The sequence below is a fragment of the Temnothorax longispinosus genome, chromosome 8 (genome assembly GCF_030848805.1).
Source record: "Temnothorax longispinosus isolate EJ_2023e chromosome 8, Tlon_JGU_v1, whole genome shotgun sequence".
In the NCBI taxonomy this organism is placed as follows: Eukaryota; Metazoa; Arthropoda; class Insecta; order Hymenoptera; family Formicidae; genus Temnothorax; species Temnothorax longispinosus.
The window spans coordinates 15,009,539-15,037,111 of NC_092365.1; the positions used below are offsets into that span (position 1 = coordinate 15,009,539).

At 43.5% G+C, this 27,573-nt stretch overlaps 3 protein-coding genes across 5 annotated transcripts in view; 2 read left to right on the plus strand and 1 right to left on the minus strand.

Annotated features, from left to right (window-relative positions):
* Positions 1 to 1,637, minus strand: Prosalpha5 (proteasome alpha5 subunit). Its single transcript, XM_071785516.1, has 3 exons — positions 1,478 to 1,637; positions 477 to 1,037; positions 1 to 396 (listed from the first exon to the last, which is right to left on the minus strand). Exons 1-3 carry the CDS (start codon positions 1,634 to 1,636, stop codon positions 229 to 231), a joined length of 888 nt encoding a protein of 295 aa, XP_071641617.1. The 5' UTR covers position 1,637; the 3' UTR covers positions 1 to 228.
* Positions 1,638 to 1,701: 64 nt separating this feature from the next.
* On the plus strand, positions 1,702 to 5,623 carry LOC139817430 (ataxin-10). The gene is made up of 6 exons (XM_071785515.1): positions 1,702 to 1,961; positions 2,047 to 2,508; positions 2,586 to 3,082; positions 3,154 to 3,371; positions 4,792 to 4,855; positions 4,932 to 5,623. The coding sequence occupies exons 1-6, from the start codon at positions 1,852 to 1,854 to the stop codon at positions 5,117 to 5,119; spliced, it is 1,539 nt and encodes a 512-aa protein (XP_071641616.1). The 5' UTR covers positions 1,702 to 1,851; the 3' UTR covers positions 5,120 to 5,623.
* Positions 5,624 to 9,971: 4,348 nt separating this feature from the next.
* Positions 9,972 to 27,573, plus strand: part of LOC139817678 (protein Wnt-7b) — a 49,991-nt gene continuing 32,389 nt past the window's right edge. The window contains exon 1 of one of the 3 annotated variants that reach the window (XM_071785932.1): positions 9,972 to 10,746. In XM_071785932.1, the coding sequence (XP_071642033.1) occupies positions 10,718 to 10,746 (29 nt within the window). In that variant the 5' untranslated portion in view covers positions 9,972 to 10,717. Of the gene's footprint in view, positions 10,747 to 16,489; positions 19,280 to 27,573 lie in introns of those variants that run through there. The other 2 variants (XM_071785931.1, XM_071785930.1) reach the window with 2 other exon arrangements.

The following is a 27,573-nucleotide window of genomic DNA, read 5'->3' on the forward strand; positions in this document are numbered from 1 at the left end:
TATAAATCCATTCCATGTTTACTCTTTCCTCTTAATATTTTCTTTTTAAAGACGATAAATGAAAATATTAAATATACAGACGTAAAGTATTTGCTCCGTGTGTAAAGTGGAGATATAATTTACATTCGCATTACACGCTATTCAATTAAGAAATTTGTTTTTCTCTCCGCAATCTAGTGTACCGTGAAATCGTTCGTTATATCTTGTACCTGTGTACATATATAAATTTTAAGCAATATCTTTGATCACCTCTTGTAATTCTGCCTTGCTAAACATGTGAAACAATGGTCCGGGCGTCATTGTCATCACTTCGATATTGGTGTCGTTCAGTTTCTCTTCCATTACTTGCTTTAATATTGTCAGCGCAGCTTTCAGCGCTTCCTTAAGAGTCATGGACTGCAACAACGATATTTATTAGAAAACTCGCAGTTTCAACAAACAATGATTTAACTTAATTTAATAATAAGGCAAATTACCTTATGATATACTTCTTGAAGATTTTGTTGAGCTCCTTCGCTACCGGATCCTATAGCTTTTGCATCAAATTGAACAAAAGTACCAGATGGATCCATGTGATACAGCTGTGGTCCTTTCTCGTCGATTCCAGCGAACAACATTGCTACACCAAATGGTCTGGACATGGCAGTGCCATCATCGTCGCTGTCTCCAAACTGTATAGCTAAATTAGATACAGCTTGAGCAGTCGACTCCACCGTCATTCTTTCGTTGTAGACAAACCAATGATTCTGGCATTCGACTCGAGCTCTGTCGATCATTGTCCGCGAATCGGCCATCAAACCGGACGCCGCACATCCTATATGTTTATCGATTTCTGCAATTTTTTCTACGGTTGTCGGTTCCATTAAAGAAGAAGTAATACGTTTCTCCACTGCCAGAACGACTCCCTCCGTCGTGGCGATTCCGATGGCGGTTGAGCCGAGCTTTATAGCTTCTATGGCATACTCGACTTGAAATAATCTTCCCTCCGGCGAGAAGGTATTTACTCCACGATCGTATTCGGAACGCGTTAGAAACATCTAGAAACAAAAATTAACAGATTCATAAGTTAGACATACATGATATATGTATATAAATTGTTACACTTAACTATTTTACATTACATTCGATTATTTGTGTCTAAATTGTCAAGAAAACAATGTAAAATCGAAATTATGATCAAAAACGTCCTGTAGAAACAAAATTTGAGGTTAAGCGCTACTAAAAACGACAAATAGATTTGATAAAATTATGAAATTAGGCCATCTACTGTTATACGTAATTACAATGCGCAACGAAACGCTCGAGTATCAATAGAAAGGGATAAAGGCTTAAACTGACAGAATAACAAACTAAGTAGATCGGTTAACCAAGAATGACATGGCAAAACGAAACTGAGTATTCCGCGAATGAATCTCAAGTATGATGACAAATATGATATTTAACGTAAAGTGTTTTCAAACTCAAGTTACAAGTTTACCTTAAACGCTTTATTTTTATTAAAGGCAGGCGTAAAAGTACAAAATGCCGACTTGTCACAAACGCTAGTCACGGAGAGAGAGTCGCGGATAATTAAATGCAATGGAGCAGCGAGCAGCAGTTGCAGTAACGTAACGTTGGGGGATACTTCAGGCCGCATTTCCAACGGGATACGTCAGCGCTGCAAACAGCCAAGCACAGATCAGAGTTACCAACTCATAACCAACTAGCAACAGTGGCAACTGCTCATTCACGACTGTCGACTGTTTACGATATTCACGTGTTCTATCCTGTCGATTTGTCAATTGTTACGTGCTTGCAAAAAGCTTCTTGCAGCGATAAGCGAATAAATAGTGGCGATTTTGTCGATCGAAAATGACGGCAGACATTAACTCGCAAGAATTAAAAACGATTATAAATAAAAAGGACTGGGATCAGTTACTGCAATATGTCAAACCGAAGTATTTTGTTAGGGAGGGATCAGAGTACGTATGAAACAATAATATTTACCTGCCTGCCAATTGACCTGAGATAATTGTGTAAAATATATATTACATTATTACGTTTCAGGGCGATGCCTGATGCAAGTATCTTGGCACAGATGTGTCAGTTACTCCTAAGCGAGGATACCTCAGATGAGATTAAAATCTTGTGCCTAAAATGTGTGGGAAACTCTTGCATTGATAGTTACAAATGTAAACGACATACGATAAAGAATGTGGAATCTGTTAAATACAGCAAAAATTTATATGACGAATTAGTTGAAAGTGACTTGTGCAAGCAAGACGGCGACTGTGACTATCCCCATGATTCTCATTTTCCCTACGATGGAGTGATAGAATGGGCTGTAGATTACATTAAGACGCATGGCAATTTCAGAGAACGCTTGTTTGAGCCAAAGTTGGACATCTTTAGGCTCAGCGTTCAATTTTTAAGCAATTTATTATTTATGCAAGGCCGTTCGAATGCAACATTTGCAGACAACGATACTCTGAGCTGTTTAAATTGTAATAATTTGAAACTAGCCATTTTGTAAGTTTACATATAATTATATATATTTCTTATAATCTTTTATATCATTTGTTGGAGATTATTTTAATTATTTTTAGGAGGTACACGCAATATGGTGATTTCATCACAGCCCTCGTAGTCGCCGATGTGGCTTGCATATACGTGTACAATGCGTTACAGACCAACTATTTAACAATGGATGAGAAAGATCTATGTAAACTATTACTGAAACCTTCCGATAATATGATTCCAGCTGCAATTGATGCGCTGTTCTTCCTGTTACGTCGACCGAATGTATTTGAAGATGTGTATAGTAGTATGACTATGAGCGACAAGATATTGTTACTTGATATTATCCATGATTATTACGTCTGGGAATCTTGGGAATCTAATAATACAGTGCTCAAAAAGGAATCGGCTGAGTTTCTGGCGTTAACATTTTGCAAGAAAAGCGATCTTATTTTGAAGACCGTGGACACATATGTGAATAGCGTAGATCCCACAGAAATTATCCTTATTCTTCATATTCTGGGATTTCTTACTATACGATGCGAGATCTCAGAGAATGTCAGGTGTTTGCTTATTAACTGTAAATGTAAGTACAATCAGTTTCCAGTACAATCTCATTGGATGTAAAACTGATAAGAGTTTGCATTGTATTTGTAGACCTTTTGATGTCCTTACATATGATGGGAAAGGAAGCGGATAATTATTTTACTCCGATAACGCAGTTAAGTAAATCGGCACCTCATGCTCCAGGGAGGAGTGAGGCACGCGAGGCATTACTGGGTGATCCAGAACACCATCCCGCATATGGCTTTAAAGCGGGATTGATACGAGTCATTGCAAACGTAGTATACAGAAACAAAATATGTCAAGATCTGGTAGGTGTGATTACATGAAAAATTCATGTTAAATATATTTTATGTATGAAAAAGGTAAATGTGAAATTTACGATATTTATCTGGCGTCGATAAGAAACGTTCCTTACCGATCTTAAGCATTTGATTCGGACAAGTGCGCCTCGTGGCCGCGAGAAGAATTAGAACGTCATATTCTGAACGATCGTGACAATCGATATGTATGTAATAAAATATTTAAAAAATAGAAAACAAAATGGAAAAAAAAAGATAACTAAAATACACACATATATCCAGTTATTATTATTGCTATTCATGATAAATTCTTTAAATTCAAAGAATTAAATTCTTAATTTTTTGCTTTTTTTTAATTATAATTCTTGAATTCTTTTTTTTATCGATTCTTAATTTTTTACTTTTTTTACATTATAATTCTTGAATTCTTTCTTTTTATCGTAAATTGATGCTTGCAGGATGTTTATCGTACTCCCATTTTTTAACTATTATATATTTACGACAAATACGTGTTTGGTATATTTTTTTTCTAACTTTCTAATTTATCTGCAGAATGATTAATCTTTATATAAATAAATAGCGTGTTATATAAGCTTGACAAAAACGCAAGTATACCTTAGCAAATATTCAGCTATACGTTGCGAGAACACTCGGTGTATCTTAAGCTTCGCACGCGAGGAAAAAGAATGATCGTACAAGCGCCTGTTGGCCGCCGTCTGAGTCGCCGGCCACACAGAACGCTCCGGCGTTATTCCGTTACTCAAAGGGATTAAAATTATACCCCCGTGAATGATGATAGGTTATTTTCAAAGCAAGTAGAGAACCTCGACAGTTACAAAATATAAATTTGGCTTTTGTTGCGCGCCACGCTTGTACGCTATGCGTGTACCGGTAAATCGATATTTCTCTCCCGCTGATTGCATCTCCCGCGCGCGCGGATGATACGGAATATACGCGAACAAAAGATACGCAATAGTACGCGCGGTCTGTCGTGTCGGACAAAGCGAAATTAAGTGTTCCATCTGACTGAGAGATGCGGCGAGATGATCGAAATCTGATATACGCGTTGCGAGTTTAGCGGATCCGCGGGATGACAAAGTTCGCGTCGCATGCATATTGACAGATAAATTAGTTATGATGAATCAGAGCGGAAACACGAGCCTGCGGGCGGAACATTAATTCGGTCTCTCCTAGTATCAAGGATGACATGTACATCGCCGTAGTCACGATAGTAAGATGTAGATAATTTTTTGTTCATCATCCTGTTGTAATAAATCTGTCATTGGTACGAAAATATTTACGTTAAGCATCAACACCAATCGATCGCGCGTATGTGTGTGTCAAAAAGGTTCGCGAACCACTTCAAAACATTTTAACTATAAATAAGTATAAATAAAGAAATATAACGATGTAACATGTGTGATTTCAGTTTCGTGAAATAGATGGAATTCCATTGCTTCTGGATTGTACTAGCATAGACGCGAGGAATCCACGTAAGTGTAATAATTACTTTACTTTTGCCTTCTTTTTCTACTTTCATTCGTTTTATCATCGATAATTTATATGCAGTTATCTCACAATGGACCACTCTCGCTTTGAGAAATTTGTGCGAAGACAATCCTGAGAACCAGGAAATTATTAAAAAGTGTAAAAAAACGGGCGTGTCAGATAATCCTGAGTTGAAAGAGATGGGATTGACTCTGCACGAAGATGCGGATGGGAAATCGATTCGTATCGCTCCTCTCCAACGCGATTAGGAAGATTTACCGTTTTCCAGAACGCGAGATCGCTCCCGGCGATCAATCAGTTCGATAATTATCAAACTATTACTTGCTTGTGTCGATAATATTCGCGATAAGATACAATGATTGGTTTATCTTGGTATGCATAAATAATTATTATTCCAATTAGTTCGACTGAAATGTATCCCCTGCTGTACCACTCGCTAGAAAAACGATCGCAATTACAACGATTTGTGCCATTAGACGAAATACGATGTGGTACGGCATAGAGAGATATTTTATCTATTACATTCATGACCGAGTGATTTATGGTACAATAAAAGCTGCTGTGAGAGAGTTCACGGTCTATTAGTAATTGCTAATGTAAGTATACAACTGCTATCGCTGATCGTTCAATTGCGATGCGAAATGGATTTTGTCTTTTTAAGTAATGCGTTCTCGTCAATATTTCGTTACAAAATGATAATAATTTTTAAGCGGGGTGCAAATCAACAAATAAATTCGCATTAAATAAATAAACGTCTGTGTTCACTTTTTTCCGCTCTCTCACTCGAAATTGCTCAAGACGGAGACACGGGGATTCCTGTTTAAGAATTATAGAACCTCCAATTACGCTGTCAAGAGACGCCAGTGTTTTAATAAATAATTTCTCTATTAATTAATTGCACGTGTCTTAATTCCCCCCCTTGTCCCCGCGATTCCCGTTTTAAGACGATAATTTCTCACGTCCGTGGCGGTTTCTCATCCTCGCGAACAATTTTACGATGAGGAACGGCGACGTCGTCCTGCGCGTAATAGGTGTTTATTAATGTCATCCGCGAGGCGCGGGCAAGCAAACGAGCGAGAGGAATCGCGTGTGGTGGGTGAGAAATCCGCCTGCGCGTACCAACTTGTGCGTTAATTATACCGGAAGTTTCGAAATACCCGAGAGAGACAGTTACGTTTTCCTTTCTAATGGAATTCTCCGGACACGGCGCGGTTTCCAGCGGCTCAACGACGGGACCGGCCCCCCGGTATAATATCGGTAAATAAATAATATTAGATAATTATCTCTTCGAAGGGCATGCGCTATGTGCGTTCTATCTAGCCGTGATACGCGACGGCATGCGCGTCTGTGGGATTTACGAAATGTAATAATAGGTCTCCGGACGTAATATGCGATCTAATCGAGCATGACCAATCGCTGATTTACGGCGCGGTTTCAATGAAGAATAAGATTACGGATAGTTTGTGGCGTATATATACATAAGAGTCTACTTTTATCCCATAAATACATGATCGAGTGACACTCGCCAATATGCACGTTGTAAGAATCGTTCCTTTACTCTATCGGTTCCCGCTGCGACAAAGAAGGATAGATATATATCACGCGAGTTTCTAGAGGTCTTTGTAAGCGAGAGCCGACTCCTCGATAAAATACCTCAAGTTTGCGCGTTGCGCGTATGAAAGTAGACGGGTATACCTGTACGCGTCCCGCGTACGAACGTTCCGTAAATTGCTTTTGATTTAAATATCGGCCCATCTCGCGGACGATCAATCTCGAATGTGCGTAATGGCGAGCAGTTAACGCATCAATTTATCAGTTAATTATACACGCGGTTAATTGCCACGAGTAATTATTTCCCGCGCAAGAGACGCGCTCTCCGTACGTCTCTCGATAGCTGGGCGAGCACGCAGCGGAGAGACGGAGTTCGAGGAAGCGAGACGAAATTCCTGCCGCGTGAGCCACTTTGATCGCGCGGTCAATGTATCGATAGAACTGGCTCCCTGTGATCTTCTTGAGAAGAACATAGGCATTCAAAAGCTGAAACCAAAACACAGCCCAAAAGGCGCCAAAAATATGAAGGACATAAAGTATATACTCAACTATGATGAATACTAACATCGCTTTTCGTAGCTCATCAAATTCTATTAATCCGTTGATATGTTTCGTTTCTATTTTTAGCTCCATTCTTAATCCCCATTCAATTTCAATGGCGCATACAAAATGAAATGTCATTTTAATTGCGCCAACAATGATAAATCTTATTCTCATTTGCCATTGAAATAAACCGGGGGACTGAGGAGGGAGGTAAGAATAAAGAGTTTGATTCTGTGCTAAAAATAGGAAGGTGATCGTAAATTTTGCAACAAGACGAGATCGAGCTATGAACGAACCGCCCACTTGTAAGAATCGATCGGAGTAATTAATTAAATTCGATGCAATACTGCGTCCGCGGTAACAGAAATATCTTCCAGCGCGTTGAGGATTTCGTCGATCCGCCAACCTTATTAATATTCATAGACGCTGACGAGGGAAGCGTAAAAAGTGCTTGGTCGTGCGTGAGATCGCTCAGGTGCGTAAATTCTGATCGGCTCCTCGATAATCAACTCGTTGACGCAATAAATTCCGGCGAAAGATGGTCGAATAGAAAGAGAGGGAGGAACCGAGAACGGGGCATGGCCCCAACTCTAGATAATGTCGTCTATTTGTTTCCAATTATACTTGTATTTCGAGTTATACGAACCGTTTATCGTAATAATGTTCGATTAAAGAAATATATAAATATACAGGCGTAGATTGGGGGAGATTCTCTCCTCTCTTTCGCATCTTTGCCTAAAAAATGCTAAGAAATTTTTGTGATCAACATCTTGAAGACCATTCACGTAACCTTTTAAATTACTATATGAATAGATATATGCAAATATTATATGTGCAGAAGTATAAAATTAAGCGAGTTTTCTGTTTGTATTTACCTAATATAAAACTATTTTTGCAAGTCTCTCTCTTATGACTCTATGTTATACATTTTATTTAAAAAATTAGATTAATATTAGGCTGTTGCGGTGTAAAGACCGAATTTAACAATTAAACTTCTACTTTTCCCTCTAAAGGTAAGTAACATATCTAACAAATCCTTTCTTTTCTTCATTCTTAATTAAAAAGGCAATTTCCTACTTAAAAATTTTTTCTATTTTAAATAAATTGATTTCTTCTAAATTAAAAGATTCCCCTTCTTACCTGAAGTTTGTGAATACGCGCTACTAGAATAAAAATGGAGATTGACAATAAGAGAAAAAAAATTGAGAAAATGCTCGAGCTCGATGATCTCATACACAATTCATCCTTCTCTCAGTGAAGTCTTATGTAAATCTATAAAGACAAAGAAGTCTACTGCATCAGCGTGATGGATAGATCGCCCAGTAGACACTCGGGACAGATAATCGATCTAGCAAACGAACTAGATTCTCGTATTAATAGAGGCTGCAAATTGAAGCCCGCTTCGGCGCCTAATAAGTCGCGGATTCTCTCTGCGATACACGGGGCTCGAACGAGGCCTCGCGCGCGCGCGCGCGCCTACGCGTGATTTCTCTCAAAGAACCCCGACACGGCAATATATTTCCTATGCCCTCGTATACTTTACATACATCGTATCCGCTGCGCATTTGTACGAAAGAGTCGAATCGACGTATAAAGGGTCGTGCACAACACGCTGCCGAAGGCCGAGTCGGGATCTTTCCTAGAATCTTAGGGATCGGTGTCGTAAAATGAGACTAATCCGAGTTGCCGTAAGCTTCGGGAGAGACCGAGTTTTCCGTTGAAACGAAATTTTTATGTCAAGAAAGTTGGAAATTCATTCTAACAGCGGTGACACCGAATATACGATATATTATCGTTCAAGAGGGCCGGGGAAGAATCGCGGAAGAAAATGACAAAGCGTATGGTTAATTATAAACGTAAAGAGGACTCGCGCACCGAGAGCACGCAGACCGCGCGATATATTTTAACGACTGCCGCACACGCGGTGCGTGAGCCGTAAATGTTACGCCGAGCCAGAGATTCGTGTAATAGCCACTAAAAGCGAGTTTCGTCCCTTTATGGATCGTAAAGGCAGGGATATTTGGAACGGGGGAAACCACTGCTTAAATTGACCCGACTCGCAGTTAACTAAAAGAGCGTGAGGCACAATCGTGTCTTAGGTATATACCGGAATGATCCCCGAAGAGAGACACCATTGTCAGCACGACGATTACCTTTTAGCGAATGATCTTAAATCCTTCACAACGACAAGTGGCACAGTTCGCGGTATAGAAGAAATACAATAATCTATAATTATTATTATTAATATATTAATATATAATTAATAATAATAATAATTTCCAGGCCTGGAGCTGTCGAAACAAATATATAAATTTAAACGATATCTAAAGAATATTCCAGAGATATTTGTAACAATGATTAACAAACGCCGCTAATTATGCGATTCGCTTTCAATTGCGTTTCTGTAAATTAATACCTTCGGTAAACTAATCCCGTTTCGATCCGAATATGTACGCGCATTGTCCGAGCGATGAAAAGTCCGCTCTAATTACCCCGTGTAAACGGAGCCGCGCGTCGATTTCTCGAGAGACGGACACGACGTCGGTCGCTCGTAAACAATGACAATAGGGCCTGCCGTCCGCGAGCGGATGCTGCCGATGCCAGCCCAGCAGCCCTCATGATGGCCGCCTGCGATCCTGGTTCGTCCGTCGAGTTAATTAATCGCACCGAACGATCTCCATTGAAATGGAATCTGGATAAATTTTCCGTGCTGATGCTGCCGGGCTAGCATGTGGGTATTATCTTTACGACCTCTTCAAAGAGGAGATGAGACGTCGGGGGGCGCAGCGAGAAGCGCAAGGGGGGTAGGGGACGCATGCGCGCGATACGGCCGCCGCCGCCTGCTGGAAACGGTGCACCGAAACCGGAGAACCTGTTATCAGAGAAACAGTGGCCTGGGACTTGGTCCAATTATCATGCAGGCGAGACACCGAGGTCCCGTCTGCGAGACGCGTCGTCCTCGCCGCGCTTAATTCCGACTCGCTGGCGAGGCCTCGTGTCCGCGCGTGGCGTTCACCACGCTGTGGAGATCCACGACTTGGATCGGTGAGGTGCTCGTTAGACACACCGCATACAGAATTAACTGGAAACTATGATTGCTCGATCTAGCTATCCATGTCGACGGGCCTCGAACTACGGTTACACGGTGTAGATAGAAATAATAGCTAACGTGACGACGCGTTTTGCGCGTAACGTGTTCTCGATACGCGCGCGCAGTGTGCTTTCGCCGTCTACTAAACGCAAAAGTGTCAGGACATGTTAAAGACAGCTCGCTGCCCGACGTGAAATTAAATGCAAACGCAAGTCATCCGAGAATGACTTCGAGAAAATGCGTCTCGCCGTTATTTCTTCGCAGCGACGCGGATGGAAATTACAGCGTGACGTATCGAAGGTGTTACGTGTCGATCGTGCGAGACACGATACGCTCTCCATCTTCGGAAAACTTTCGAGTCGCTCGACATTCGTGTGACGTATGACTGTGGAAGACGCGATGCACACAGGTGATACTCTTCGAGGAGAAAGCGCCGCCCGTTATTATCAGACGAGACCAAGTGGCCCAATTTGTATCGCGCCGTTAAGGAGCGACGGAGATGATTTATGGAAACGGTAGACGCGCTAATTGCCTGCCGATGTGATTCATCGGGTGGTGTCGTTACATATCCGAGGACGTCGGTCACTTTGTGAGGAAGCGGCCTGAAATAATCTCATCGATTGCAATGAAGTATGCAGTTGCTTAATTACGATACGGCATAATGAGGGAGATTCGATGCTTGCTCCTGAGGTAAGATCAATTGAGCCATATTTCTGAAATGCCCTTGATTTCACATTTCGTACGTTTATTACCCATCGAGTGATATATATATATATATATATAAATATTATTAAATTTATTAATTTTATCCATTGTATTTATATATAAATTTATTATATCTATTTAGAAATAGTTTCAACATTACATTGCATGTATTTATGATAAGTTCTCATCAGAGCCGCTCAGGACCGCTCGTTATTCGCAAAAGTGGTCAGGTCGAAACGCGTTATCGCGAAGCGGAGCGCTCCAAGTTCCCTGAAAAGCGTTAAATCAGTTATCTCGAATGTTCGCCTGGCGTTTCCTCGTGTCGGTTCCGTGCGGCCTGCGCTTGCTTTCGACATCATCATTTTCTCCCGTTCTCACGATCTTTTCGCGTCTTCGCGCTCGTGTTATTCCTCTTTCGATTTCACTCACGTCGTTTACCGTTTCCATCCGTGTGGCGGCTCTTAAAATCATGTATATTTCCCGTGGCGGGATAGGCCGGACCTTTTTTCTCCGTTCCCCGAGAGTCTCGTTTCGCCGTCTACCGCCGTCTCTCTTCGCCGGGTTCTCTTTCCTCTCGCGCGTTCCTCTCTCATCCCGTTCTCTCCCTCCACTCGAAAGCCCCGGTGTAACAATGGCTGCCCTCTAATTATCGGAAGACCGCGGCACTTTAAAAAGATCCCGAGAGCCCATCACGGGATTCCGTTTCGTTCGCTCCTTAAAATTTCTCTTCTCTCCCTCCCTCCCACCCTTCCTTCCTTCCTTACGCTCTCTCGTCTTCTCTTTCTCCGAGGCGTCCGAGACGTCGGTCTCAGACGGACAAAAACAATCAACGTGATGATCGTTGCTCGTGGAAAATTAGTTTAGTCTCGCGAGAGCACCTATATCGCGAATTCGCAACAACCGTTCGATCCTTGGTCGGATCCTTCGGATCCGTGCGCTTTACAGGATGTGAGAAATAATGAAAATAATCAAAAGATTTGCATATCCTAAAATAATCAATTCACTCACATCTTGGTTTTCCTCTTTATCCTTTACCGTAAACACGTCAGTTTGCAGACTAGTAATTTCTGTTATATTATTAAGGATATACTCGACGAGTGCTCGTTATTATAAAATGCAACTCCCCGATCGCTCTAAGATATGTCTACATGGATGTTATATATGTTACTCAAGCTTTCTAGTATCGGTCTCTCGAGTGCGCGCCAGCCGGCCAAGTGCGAGATCATGACGGCGCTTTCCGATCGGCGAGAAAGATCGTAGAAGGGAGAAAAGCCACGCCAATAAAGAGAAAATAGCGGCCGTACGACGAGAAGCGCGAGTCGGAATGGGCGTAACCCAAGGCGAGCTCGCTCCGTACCTGTTGCTCGTTGCTTCCTATTAAATACTCTCAGCCGACCCACACTAGAAAGGACTCACGTCTGCGTTAGTAACCAATGACTAAGAGCGAGGAGAAGTTCTTTTCCACCCTTTCCACGCACACGGTTCTTTCTCTTCCTCGTTCGGTTCCTTCTTCGGGATCGCCTCGAGTCGCCGCTTCCAAAAGCGACGACGCTCGCGCTTAAAACCGGACGCACGTGCGCACGTAACCGCGACGATTGCGCTTAAAAAAAAAAAAATCCACGCTTTCTCGTAGATTCCGCCATCGGTTGATTTATGAGAGCGCGGCGGGAGGTAGAAGATTTCTAATCGTGAAACTCTCACGGTTAACACTTCCGCGATTGAATCTCGAGATACGATTTATAATGTTTTTTTCTTTAAAAATATAAGGTCTTTTGTCACTGAAATGTCGCTATTAGCCGTAAATCCCTTTTAGAGTAAACTTCTCCATTAGCTCTATTATTCACCCGGTTTTTCTTTTCTTTCGTTACATGGTTGTAGACATGGTTGTTCGCCCCATTTTTCGTTCGGTTTTCGTCGCTTCCCCTATGCTTTTTTGTCACACTATTTTTCTTTAGTGATATCTCTTTGTGCACTTCTATTAGCGGTTTGTATTTCGAGCAGATGTTTGTCGGGTACAATGTCTTCTACATGCTAGCCAGTTTAGGCCTCCGGGCGGCATTGTATCCGCCGAGATATAAAAGATTGGGGTAGGCCCTTTCGGGGCCTTAACAACGACACACCGCGAAAGAAACGTGTTTACTCTATTCGAGACGGACCGCGCGCTATCTCGAGAGGGTATAAGCTAGTCGAAATTTTCTGAAAAAAGATTCTCGAACGAAAGCGTTAATGACGCCGCGTTTTTTATATAAATTTGCACACTAAATATTTAGGATATCTTACCTGACTTTATCTAGATTTAAGACTGTGATTTTTCGGTGAACCCTAACGAGTTAGAGGGAAGTGTGAGCTATTCGTCTCAGTAATTTCGAGTATTTGTACCTCTACATTTCGACCATCGATCGTCCGGCTAATAATGGAGTCATAAACGACCTAGCACGGCCGTGGGGTTCCTAGCATAATGCGGCTCGAATCAGAGACTCCCAGATAATTTATCTAAGGGCGGGGCCAAGAAAATCCTTGAACTTCCCCGCAGGTGTAACGTAACTTGAATTTTATCATGATAATGGGAACAGTGCGCCGCTTTACAAACTGCCGCATGAATGTCACGGGACAGAAAATACGACGGACGCGCATGATTAAATAATTTTTAGAATAATTAAAAAAAATATTTCTTTTGCATACTTTCACTGTCGATTTACCGGGAATTGACTTAAGTGCAGTATTTCACGCGTCCGTGGAATCTCTGCAAGAGAGATCGTATAAGGTTCATGCCAACATATTGTCGTGACATCGGCGGTGACAGTCGTTATTACGTCGCATTGTCCGTAAAGCGTTGTTAATTAAACGGTGTTATAAATTACCGGCTATATCGTAAAGCTAATGACGTTCCGTTAAAGTGCTACAGCGTGAAAACTGCGCGCTCGAAATTCACGGTGGGCTGTAAACATTTTTACGGTGTGTGCTCGTCCGTTACTCCGCGCAAGAGAACCCTCGATCGCGGGATGAGGGAAACGCGAGAAATCGCAAGAGCCGGCGTGGTAGCGAGCAAGATGAGTATAAAATAGCGGATTCACAATGAATTTTTGTAGTGCCGGCTTTGTCTTTTGTTCGTGTTTTATATATACCTATATCCTATATCCCGTGTAATTGTGACGCAACGTAACTTCCGGCACATCCGCTATCGCCTCCCCATAACTGTAAAATTATAATTATTATCGGTAGACAATTCTATAGAACAATTTATACGTATTCATAGAGAAAATCCAATCCTACGTGAACGAGTCTCTTTTGCTGGTTGCCTATATCGAATGCGTCACTCTGCTCAGCCAGACATGTTTCCTGTCGTTTGTCTGGCTCACACAAATAAAATGATAGAGCGTTATATTGTCACGAATTGCATCGTGCGCTACCATCAACGTCGCATTTGTATACTATACGCTCCATTTTTTACATTTTTACAAGATGAGAACGTATAATTTCAAGATCTTAGAAACGGAGAAGGGAAATAAAAAGTCGAGATCTATACACGGCTGGCAATAAGGCGAGGAAGGTATATACTTAAATTAAGTGTGCTTCAGCCAAAGATGGTTTCACGCCGGATCCTCATCAGAATCCGCGTCCTTCTTTTCGAAAATTTCGGAGCTCGCGTATTTTGTAGCGTTGCCGGGGGGGTCTCGTGTGGCGCAATCACCTTATTTCTTTTTCTCCCCGTCTTGACAGCATCGGATCATGTGAGGCATGCACGTGAGACGGCGACCGACCCGACTCGACGAGACCCCCTTAAAATCGAAAACATATGGCGTACAATTACGACGTAATGGTATATAATTAATGGAATTCGCTCAAGGGCCCCGGCTCTTGGTTGGTATACGGCACGCTTGTTTCCTCGAACGGCAAAGGGAACTGCGACTCCACGTAAGCGAGCTCCTCAACGAGATCCGTCCTCTGAATAAAATTTTCATCGCCCGCGTGCATATATATACTTTATTCACCGCGTGCATGTATATCGGCCGCGCTCTCGCATTTTGCATGCCACGGGACTATAAGAGGGCAGAAAATTGCCAATTGCAAGAGTTCAACATACTAATTTCCGATGTCACGAACAGTACCCCGGCGGCACCAATAACTTCCCTAATTGGTCGAACGTATAATAAAAAAAGAAAAAAAATTGGAAAATTTGGCCGAATACGTGAGCCGTGTATGTCTCCGCTTGTTTATTACAAACAGTTATTTTATTTTCGGCGCTCTCTTCAACCAGTCTCACATATATTCATCGCGGATTCTCGAGCACGACATTTAATGATCGATTCGTTCCGTGCAACGCAACGAGGTAGCTCGAGAGTGACATCCTTAAAATTCCCTCTCTCGGTATGAGCAATCAGATCTCATCTCGCGAAGATCGTTTAGGTAGTATCTCGAGCATTTCCTTAAGTGTGTCGATGTATACTTGTCAGCCGGATCGGGCACACCTCTCACACACATCAAGTTTACCTCGAGTCGATTGGACCGATCGGATCGACCGATCCATTCCCGAAACAAAGCCGTGCCTACGATAGGATCGAACTTTTGCACGCAGATGTATGTCATTCATCACGTTTCTCAGTTACGTAACATTACAAGGATAATAATATACTTTGCTCAGCCTTTTATGTTCCTTTAAATAATAATTTTCTATCTAAAATGCGGATGTCATATATATATATATATAGGAGCAAAAATAACTGTCGATGTAATTTTGTGTGTCTTATTGAATAATAAAAATCCCTTCCGTTATAACTATTATATCTTCAAGCATTACATATGACTTTATTTTAAATTAAAGTCATCAATTCGTTCCATCAGTCTAAAGTCTTGTATGCAGCTCGTAAAACTTTCGAGTTATAATTTGCGAGGCTGAAGTTAATAAATTCAATGCATAGCACCTTAAAAAAAGAGTTACAACGCAACAGGATCTGACCTTCTGCCGGACGTAGGCGTACGAGTGGTCAATTATCCTGCTCGTGCTGAACGGATTCAATTAATCGAACAACTTAATCGGACTCTAGAGCCGATCTTTGACATTAAACAATTCGAAGTTATACCACTAGGAATACGATGCGTTTGTCCATTTCACTTTACAAAGAGCATAAAATATATATAATTTTATGTAAAAATAATATTGTGCAAAAACTGGTATATAAGAAATTGTTGTGATTACATATTCTCATTAGTTTATATACAAATTTTGCTATTATACAGTTTATGTATATGTTTGTAGTCAGTGCGGTAGCTGATAAAATCATCATAATGTATGATCGATATAAAGTCATAAAAATATTCGATTGCATTAAAATCGGTATCTCTTCATCATGCGAAGCTGAAAGGCTTGACGTCCATTAAAACGGATATCGTACATCGAGACAGTAACAAGCGTTTGTGATTCTCGCGCATCATCGCCGTGCTATCTGGCGTGCGATCGAAAGCACGCAATGGCACAAATCCGCGATGGCGGTTTCGCGGATATAGACGTACGACGATCTGGCGTACGAGAGGGTATCGGCGGGCGGCGCGGCGGGTGGACGAGTAACTTTCAAACTGAAGCAAAACGAGCGGCCGGCAAGTAGCGAGAAGAGCGACCGGGAGGATATAACGTGCACGGCAGCAATGCGGAGGAAAGGTAACGGGGAACCGGGTGGAAATGAAACGAAGAAGCAAAGTAGAGAGCAGAAAGAGAGTAAGAACGAAGGAAAAGAGCAGAAGAGTGACAGGGAGGGCGGGGGGCGGGGAGGAAGGGGGAGTGCGAGAGAGAGAAAGAGAGAGATGGGGAGAGACGAGAAACGAGAAAGAGGCGAGCGGGAAGCAGGAGAGCGAGAAAGAGAGGTCGAGATGTGCGAGGAGGTAGGATCGTAGAGGTAACATCGTAGCTGCGGGACCTGATCCCAAAGGTAGGAGGACTCGGGTTGTGGCCGAGGCCAGTCCATCGCGGGCCCTCCTCTCGGACCGAACACGCGCTTTACTTTCTGCCCGCTCGTTCAAATTCCCATGCGCGCGCGACGACGCGCCGCTGCTCGTCGAACTCTCCGCGCGAGTAACCCTCCGGTGGCTGTTGGCTCCCCATGGCAGGAACTCGTAGCCGGCGATCGCAGTGCCGTTGGTTATAGTGCCCGATGGTGGTAGTGGTGGTTGGTGGTGGTGGTTCTGATGATGGTAGTGGTGCCGGTGCCAGTAGTGGTGGTGGCGGCGGTTACCTTGAGCACCAGGTTGTATCGCACACCTTGCACAGTTACCCTCTGTTCCAGTTCCCGCACGCGTGCCGGTGTTGTGCACGCGACACGACACGAACGGATCGACAATTATATCCCGCGATTGATAATTACCTGAATAATTACGTTCGTTACGTTAAAAATCGCTGGACGGACGCGTTCCTTTCTGTTTCACACGAACGTTCTCTCTGCCCATCGAGAGAATTTTTGTCGTCTGAGAGAAGCGCTTATCGATCTTTGATATATGGAGACGATGATATCTTTTTCGTGCGGATGGACGATGAATAACGACACGCAACGAACGTTACTACCTGGAGGCGGTGACGCGTGAAGAGAGATGACGACTCTTGCGAATGTCAATCTGTGGACCGCAGACACGATCGATCGCTAGAGTTTGAATCACGCTTGTTGGTTGCGAGGCGATCGAGAACGACGCTGGATCGATTCGAACGCTAACGAGCATCGACCAGCGATCGCCGATGCCGATTGTGCGACGCGATTGTATACGCACTCGGCTACCGAACCGAGGGTTGCCGATCCAACAAAAAGGGAATACCGGACAGGAAGTGGCGCAAAGGAGCGCTTCACAAGGGATATTCTTCGCGCGGCTTTGTTCGTGACGAGGTGCTCCAAGTCGACAAGACGCAGATTCAAAAGGACTGACACGGCGGAACAATAAGACAACGAGACAATAAGAACCGGTAGCAGAGCTCCTCTCGTCGGGAGGGTGCTCTTTGAGCGCTGGAATTCTTCGTTCGAGCCAGCGACCGACGATGGAAGAAGAAGAGTAACCGCGAGGCGATGCGAAACGAAGCGAACGCATCTCTCTCATGACTGCTGGACGATCGATCACCGGTTTTTGCAGTTTACGCGATCTCGCTGGCGCGATCTCCTCTCCACCGGCGGAGGAGAGGATCGTTAAGCGTTAAGCGTCTTGCGCGCGGGAGTGACGATGATGAGCCGGCTGATAAGTTCCCTCGGAATCGAAATCGTTAACGAGACGACGACGACGACGACGGCGACGAGGATCTCCGCAGCGATGACAATCGGCCGACATTCTCGCGTGAGACGGCAAAAGATCGTCGTTCCTCGGCGATAGTGCGTCGCGTGAGCGCCGCGTATCTGCGATCTGACGATCGGGAGCTCGGGGTATAAAGTACGCCGTGCCGATAATGACGGTACTTAGTTATCTTTTTAATTGGTATCTATTTGCTAACGAGACCCGGCGCGCGATCGTCGTACGCTCGTTAGGATAACCGATCCGCCGTTTCTTCCAGATAAACGCGTCTACCGGCTTAGGATAACCGACTTTCTAAGATCGGAGTCGGCCGGATCGCGCCTCATTAAGGTGAATCGAGTAAATCTTACTTAAGGCTCACATTCCACCGATACCGCGGCAAATCGCTTCGAAAAGGAAGGCGAGTGCACACACGCACGACGACTGCGTTAACCCTTCGTGATCGCGGCTGTGACCACCCGCTGATCGAATTTACGGATCGCGAGCCCTCTGCGAGTCCGGTCTCAATTATCACCGATGAGAGTACCACCCGCGGCACGCGATACGCGATCGATATGCACGATTCAGAGATTATACGTGTGCGAGAGACGAGCCGTTCGGCCGCTTAGTCACCGCGACGAGGGGAGAACGCCTCTCTCGGGAAAGGAGTATTTGGGAACCGTAAATACTCGGCGCCGCACGGTGCGGCGCGGGGCCGTAGAGTTTTAAAACGCGCGCAAACACTTTAGAAAATCCAAATGTTGGCTCTGCAGTTCGGCTCTTTCGCACCTGACCGGTACGCGCGCACGTGCGCGCGCGGCTTTGTGTCGCCACGAGGTGCTAACGAGAACGTGGAGTGATTACAGTGATCGAAATCGCGACAAGAAACTTCTCACGAAACGTCGCTCGAGGCCGGTGTTGGATAAACACCAGAGACAAAGTTTTATATACGTTGTAAAATATCGTCAACCCGCGACAAGTGCCTGCGAGAGAGACCGTGCTCGTCGAGCGGTAACGGAGACTGCACACACGACGAATATCTCACATGATCCGACTGGACAGCGGAACGGGGTCGATCCCAGTTCCGAACGATCGACTTCCGGTGAGCGTCGTTCATCCGCTGGCCGCGGAAGCGTAAAACTTTGTCGCGTGCACATCCGCTTTTTACATTCAATAACAACAAGGTGATTGTGATGTAAGAGATGCGTCGCGGTGATATCGCGACAATCGCGATAGCCCTTCTGATTCTTGGGCAGATCCAGGAGCCACGGCAAACGAGGTGAGAAACAATTATATTTAAGATACTGAATGCTTATTAAAATGATAGATGTATAAAAATTATAATTGCACCGATCATAGGATTGCGTTGTATCGATAAAGAAGTCAGGAATCGCGAAGAAAAGCTTTAACAAACAATCGATTTACTAACGACGCGCATTTCCATTTTATCTGCCGGTAATCTCAAAGAGACAACGTGTAAGAAAGCTGTCAACGCGTTCCACGATTATACTGCGCGGCAAGTGAAAATGTTAATCGATAGTCGCCCGAGGCTAGAGCGCGTACGCAAATTGCAACGTCGATTACGATCACTATTCGCCGAAGTAACGAGCAAAAGGGATCGGAAGGGAGATTCTCGCGAGGTCGCAATACGCGTGACTCGGACACGTGCTGAAAGCCCGTCATACCGCGTCAAAATCGAATGTTCGCGCCGGCTTTCGCGATAAAATCCATGAGCCTTACGACTATAATCGATTTATGCACGCGACGACGCGACGTTGCGTCTCCTGCGGAAAACAAAGACGCGAAAAGTTCCGAGATTGAACTTAATAATTGAAGGAAATAAATTAATAACCGATAATGCATAAAAGAATTTTGGTACAAAGGTATTTCGAAAGAGATCTAAAAAAATAAAAAAAATCTGCGCAAAATATTTCGTTGTTATAACGAGCATAAGTGGATTCAGCATTGAAAAATAATCAAAAAAATTCGTATAAACATATCTAGTTGACGTTGCCAAGCTCTGGCTATTTTTCTAACAAAAATGAATATATTTTCTGTAATAACGAAACTCCCTGCATACGTTTTCGTTTCGTTTTACTCGCGATTATTATGAACTTCGTTCTGTGTCGAACGTTCGTGAATTACTTTCTTGCGTTCGCCTTCGACGAACAGAATTCAACGCGCGCGCGCGGATAATAACGATAAAGCGACATTTTCGTCATTACCGGATCAGCGTAATCTACGATCAGCGCAGTATATTGACTGCAAATTACCCGAGAGCCTTCGAAATAAGCGCTGCGTTTCGTCATTTTATCATGGCCAACACAATAAGGTCGCGATGTTGGGAACTCGTATCTGTAGAACGATACACATATATACACGCGCATGTGTATTGAGAATAAAGACTTGATACTTTGTGCAAATATATTTTAGCATTTTCTTTTTTCCTTGAACATCGGTACCTCGAGAGGTGACGTCGAATAGAAAGTATCGGTACGTTGTAGATTCGAATCACAATCCCTGCTGATTCAATCGGTCAAGATTGATAGCGATTAACAGAGGCGATTGGAATTTCCTTCGCAACTTAATGCCCGGTTACATAAACACACTAATGATTTAATATGCACAAGAACGGCCGTCATTCAGAGCTAATTACGGACGTCGAACGAAATGAAACGTTTATGTAATGCGGCGCGTAACGCGTGATTGCGGACTGACCGAATTTAATGTTATATCCGTACGAGAAACGGCCGCGGAGAGTGCATGCTCGTTGTGTTTTACGAGCCGCTCGGCTACCGGCCACGCCGCCGTGCGTAATGAGCGCGCTAAGTGGATGAATGAAGCGGCGATGCGACAGAGATTAAGGCCCGATCGGACTATCGTCGTCGCGCGGCGGAAACGAGATCATTTTGTCGGTGCGACCGACTGATGAAGCCCGCCCCGTCCCGTGCATTCCCGGGCGGGAATAAAATCTTCACCGATGAAGTGAAGAAGAACGGCGGAATTAAGCTTAATATAATTACAACGGTGGAATATATAGCCGACGTAATTTCCCGACTGCGATAAATTCCCGATGGGGCCGTTTGAAAAATTTTTTACGAAATAATCAGTGGTAGTTAGCGGAGATAAGGAAGAATTCGTTCGATTAAAGTACTTTTAATAAATGCGATGTGTTTTGACGCGGCTCCGTCTGACGCGAGGATCTGTCGTCTTGTTGAACACGTTGCAGATTATCAGAAATTAATGATGCAAGACAGAATGGTGAATGATATACAGACATCGTTGCACATCGTGTCGTCGCGCAGATATCGTGTTTACCTTCAGAGAATGTAACATGACAGCTTCTTGGCTGATTAAAAAAGTAATCATCATTTTCAAAATTATTCGAGCTTAAACCGAGAACGACGTAATGCGTGTGTTCTCAAATAACGAGCTCGAGATGTAGTCTTTCGTATTTGTCATAAAGATTATATGACAAAGTGTGTAAAAACTTTAATATTTTTTGGTCTTGAATAATCGCTATCTTTATTGTCACAATTATTTAAAAACAATTAAGAAGTATTATTCCGACTGTCTTGAATTGATCATAATGCACTCTTCGTATATGTCATGGCATAAGATCGGCGCTATGAGAAGACTATAAAGATAGTAATCTCTCAACGCAACTGACGGCCATCCATCATCACCCTATCGCGCCTCGAAATCCTATCGATAAAAGTGCATCCCGGCACTTAAACGCGCGATATACTTAACGAAACGTCAGGTATCAATCTAAATTACGATTTCCAAGTGATCGTACGCGAGAAGTATAATATGCAGGTGTGGAAGGGTCCTCATTGATCACGGCGAGATATAGCCCCGAGCAGAGATTCCCCCGTTATCCCGCGCGCTTGTTCACGTGATAGGAATGGAATCGAGTCTTTATGGGCTTTCCAAGACCGATGTAACGAATGTCTGAATCTCGGCGGTTCATATTTCGAATCGAAAATAATAATAAGTTGTATCGGATCGAGGATAATGAGTAGCTTCCTCTCTGGACGATCCATTCTCCGATTTTCATAAAACTCGAGATATTTTTTCAAAAATGTACGTCATCCAGCGCAAGAGAACACACACACACATACGAGAATATTTGTGTGAAACGACTGGCTTTTGAAAAGGAGCGCCTCCGCGCGCGTCACTCGAGAGGCCTGTTGACGTTTACAAATAGCTGTGAAAGGGCTCGTACATTGTAAGCACCGGTAGGCGTGCGTGTCACTTTCCGGACGCGGGGATCTCTCGCGGACCGGGACACATGTCGGATTCTATCGGTGCAACAGGCGATATCCACGGGACGCGTAACGAGAACCGCCGATCGTTTGTCTTCCGGCGCGATGGCGTGGAAATTGAACGATCACGTCGCGACCCAGCGACCGAGCCGAATGAAACGTTCGTTGTATCGGATTTAATATATTTATGATAATGATTACACGTCGTTCGCGATCGCCATGCGTGACGTTCACGTGTATCCTTTCGTTCCGGTCCGCCGGGTACTTTAACGCGGTGCGCCCCGCTTTTTCTTCCCTCCCGCGGCTCGCCGTTACAGCTATTTGTTTAATATATCGGCCGATGTCGCGATTAATCGCCGCGTGCGATTTAACGATAATGAATCCGCGGCGAAGCGGTATTGACGTGTAATTATGTGTGTGTAACGAGAGCCCTTGCGTCCCGTCAGATTCATTCAATTAGGAATGTCCATCTCGTGCGGCGTGCTCGATGGTCTTCAACGAAAGCCTCGAGACGAAACAATTTAGTATCTGTTTAACACAATATATTTCGTGACGACTACACGCTTCTAGTGGCGCGTCGATGCATCGAGCCGTAGTCGGTCTCTTGCATTGCTCTCGCAGAGAGTGAGAGAGAGAGAGAGAGAGAGAGAGAGAGAGAGAAAGAGAGGGGAGGGGTCAGAGAGGGATTAAATTAAGATCCGACAGTGTTAAAGTAAGCCCGGGCTCCGGGACGGGGCCCTCCCGTGGCGAGGATAGTGGTAATACCATTCGGTGAGTTCGGTTCGGTAGTGGAGTTCTGTCTTCATCCGATGCCGATGGTAGATGCACTGGCGCTTATTACGGTTCGCGCATACAGATGTATCCACAATCCGCGCGAGAAAAAAGAAAGAGGATTTAAGAAAGAATATCCCTCGTCTTGAAGCTATTCTGAGCATGGACTAAAGACCTGCGTAGCCCGAGACCCGGGGGATAATGGTCACAAAAAAGCAGCGTGCATCACATATTTGCGCTGACTCAGCATCGACCATTGACGGCGGCTACAAAGAGCTCGCCAGCGCCAAAGACTGTTTGCTAAACAGTCTGCGCTAAATAATTGAAAAATTCCTCCTTTCCTTCAAAATATTGAATACAATTAAATTTGAGAAGATTGATTTGTGTGCGCGCGTGCGGGTATTAATTAAGTTAAGTCGTATTAGTATTGACGCGCCCACCAATGATTCAAATTGATTCGAGATGCAATACATGTAAATAAATTTCTTACGATTACTGAATATAATTTTTATCAATTTTTAATTTTTTATTAGTGGCAATAGAATCGAGGAATAAATTTTTTAATTGCGCGATATATATAGCGACATTGTACGACGGTGCACGTTGGATGAGACATGATTTTCGCATCTGTTCGCGCCTCATCTCGCCGTAAACGCGTGTCGGTGGAAACTTATCACGGTCATTCTCCGAGACGTAAAACTGTCCACAAGCTCTCGCAGTCAACGTAGTAGGACCATGGTAAAACCTTTATCATGCATTTTTAGTATTTTTACAATACCGATGTGACAAATTTGCGGAAGGACGAGCTGTTTCATATTTCACTCATTAATAAAATATTAAATCTTACAAGAGAATTCTTTTGTCTATTATTTATTTATAAAATAAAAGGTATTGTTTCAAATCATAGGAGTTATCTCTCAAAATGTTTAATTCTAATAAAAAGAAACAAAACACAAATAAAAACACGCACATTGTATACTGGTTTCTTCCGTAGAATTCTTTAGGGCGATACGTTGCGTACAAAAATCGAGCGAAGCGTGTTCAAGGAATTGTGAAAGGATAGAAGAAAGGAGGATTTGAAAGGGTGGAGGCTGGGACGGGTGGGGGTGAAAAAGTTTCGACGAAGATCCAATTAAAATAACCAGTAGTCAGGAGATGTCGGTCGAAAGAGGTATAAGGAGAAGAGCGAAAAAGAGAAAGACAAAGGGCGAAACGAGGAGTTGCGGTTACATAAAGGGCTCGTTCTCCGGGAGGGGAAAGGTGGGCGAGGATATACAAAGCGGCATTAAAATATTTCTAAATGCCTGTGACAGGCCGAGGAGCCGATAGTCGACATGGAGACTGCCACGGTATTTGTGGCGCGTGATCTGAAATCGACTTTAGAAAGGCTGAAGCCTTTTGTAATAAATTGTCGTCTTTATCACGCGAATAAGCTGCCAATGTTAACTTCAATAAATAAAATCAGCATGACCGCTTGTCTACGCCCAGCGTAGGAGAAAATTCACGTGGGTGGCGAAGAAATCCATTACTAATTGCTTTGCCGAAATAGTTACTGGAGGAGCACCGATGACAGCAAACAAATATTTCTTTGCAATTACGAATAAATTTACGGATATGACGACAAATAAAATATTTAATATAATATATCGAATTACTTTCCAGAAATTAAATATTAATTTGATCTCGACAAATGATCATTAACTGAAGAGTCAAGAGATTTGTGTCCGCAGAAATTCGCGGCCTTCTATCTGAAAATTATCGTCATGGTGAACCGAGTGGCGGTGTATCGCGCGATCGCGATCCATATCCTTATTAGCTCCATTTCTCGCGTACGAACGTTAATGTACGACAGCGCGCGTGCATATCTCGTAAATATATCCTCGTTGCATAAGAGACCGCCAACTGATCGAAGCGAGATAGAAATGATGCGTCGCTATGACGATTTGAGGGCAATTCAATTACATCGCCTGGGGAATCGATGATCACGAGCTGCGATTAATCGCGCATATAATCATGCGATCATAATCAAGAAATCGGCATATGACTGAGGCATACGCCTAAGAAAATCTCTACAATAATGCGATAGAGCGGTGGTTTAGATAGACTAAATGGTAGTTTCTGTGCGCGTCAAATATAGCGCCACGTCCATTACGGTTGCGTTAAAAATTCACGCGGAGAGATAAATAGGTGAAATCGTTTCTATATCACGAACGATCTCGCCACCGAGGCGAGGGCACGATCTTGGTAGACTGACGAGAACAATTCGCGATAGGGGCGGGTTTCCTCTTCCTCGAAATAAAAAAAGAATCACGTTCTTTCTTCGCGCTCACGATAGGGACGATCCTGACGAGGAGGGAACGTGCGCGGCGCGTGAAGGGCGTGTTTCTTCATTCCGGATGGTATATGATCAACCGTGAGCAATTTGCCAGGGTAGACGAAGCTATTTACATTTAAACTGGCGAACGTTTAAGTATCCCCATACCTAGCGGACCTACGCGTGTAACAGTCGACCAAAAATAAATAACCTGTAATCAGTCGGGGAAGACGTTATAATTACATGTACCTCTACCTGTATCAACGAGCCAATAGCTGATAAAACTTAAGGATCATTATTCACGTGATATTTCGATTAGAGTCTATAGAGCGATACACAGTGCAAAAATTATATGCGCGCGACGGAAAGTCCGATCTATTTTCGTAGCATGAAAAGTATCGGCAATCGGCGCTCGATTACAAATTCATAGAAAATTATGCTAATGAAGCGCTCGAGCGAAATCACTTGGAGGACCGACAATTTCGATCCTAGATTTTCCTAACGGTTGGCTTCGGCAAAAGGACTATGCCGACCGGCTCTCTCTCTCTCTCGTCTCGACCTCCGCGCGCGCGGCGGATATTCTATTAGGCGGAAGCTGCGGATAAGGGTGTGTATGTTTATCGCGGATGGCACGCACAATCTTTTCGAGAGAGAGAAAGAGGTGACAAAAGTTTAATGTATTCAAACTGCGTTAAAGCGACTCGGCTCGGGCGCTTACAACCGAGCGCGCCGTATAGAGAGAATGCCTCCGCGCCACCGGATAATCACTATAATCCGCGCTTTCATTATAATTATCATCGTTTATTACGACAGACACTCTGTTGAGCGAATGGGCGAGCGAGCGAGGCAGGCTATCCCTAGCCCGGCACGATCGTTAAGTGCACCAAATCTAATTAACTTTAATCCGTCGTAATTACATCGACAGCCGGTCATTACCGATTTGAAACGGCGCGGCGTGGCGCATTTTACGGCCATTTTCGTTTGTTTGCGCGATCGCTTACGGTAATAACACCTTCGGCCGAACGTATCGCGTATGTGTTTCATGAAATTAATATAAACTTTTACAACAAGCTGCGCCGATGCGATTACGATCCAATCAATTTCGAAAGTTACAACTAATTCGATAAGCGATAAATTGATTTAAAAAAAAAATCGATGTACCGCTTAAAGAATATGACATTTTTAACGTACTGTTTAAGTGAATTTTTTTGTTATTCGTCTTGACAGCTAAGTCTAGTTCTGTCGCTGACACCGCTGACGTTTCTCTTGTAAGAAGGGCAAAATGGAGAAGCCGCCCGATAAATCTTTAGGCGCCAGGTTTGAGATTTTCGCTACCTTTCTGGGTGTTAAGCCCTCCCCACAGAGACACTTTCGGCACTACCTGCCTAAGAGATCAAATCTCGGAGATACCTACGTTAACGATCTCGATAACGAGATAGCTGCTTTCGATCTTTCAGGTCCTAAACTAATAGCGCTTTGTGTTTTCGATATGCATTTTCATTTTTCAGCAATCACCAACCAAGTAAAAAGAAAATTTATTTATTTAGTCACATATAAACGTAATAAAAAAAAAAAGACAAAATGATCCAATCGATCTACCACTTCTATCAGTCACGTTGTTAATAACAACAACTTTCCTCAATAATATTCTTCCATCATGAAACAACATTCTTCTAATGATAAAAATAAACTTTATCAGCTGGACCGAATGGGGTGCGGGATGAGATGTTTTTTTTTTCCTGTTTCTTTCCCCGCCGTTGATTGGCTCGGTCTTTTAGACCGCGATGGCACTCGAAGACCCGGCGATGCTTTTAAAGTCGCGTCTTTAACTGTGTCGTTTAGCCGCGAATTCCGACGCTAAAGGACAGATGCGAGGAATTCGCGGCTATACGCGCGCGCATATCGCTCTTAACTTTTTCCAATAAAATCGAAACGGAAAAGCCGTAAAGACATTCTCGTTGACGTCGCTCACTACTGCGCGCTCCTATCGAGCGCGATAGAAGTTGTCGATTAAATCTCCTGCATCATCGTAAATCAAGTTTCAACACCACGTAATCGTTGATGTTCCATCTTCTTCTAATATGCAAATATACCTGATTTTTGTAGGTTTCGCCAGTAGCAACCGCGCTCGCGATAGTCATGAGACATACTTATAATATAATAACACGTAAAAGCCGTTCCTTCCCTTCCCTCGAGTATTGCCGACTACTTTTTCTCGCC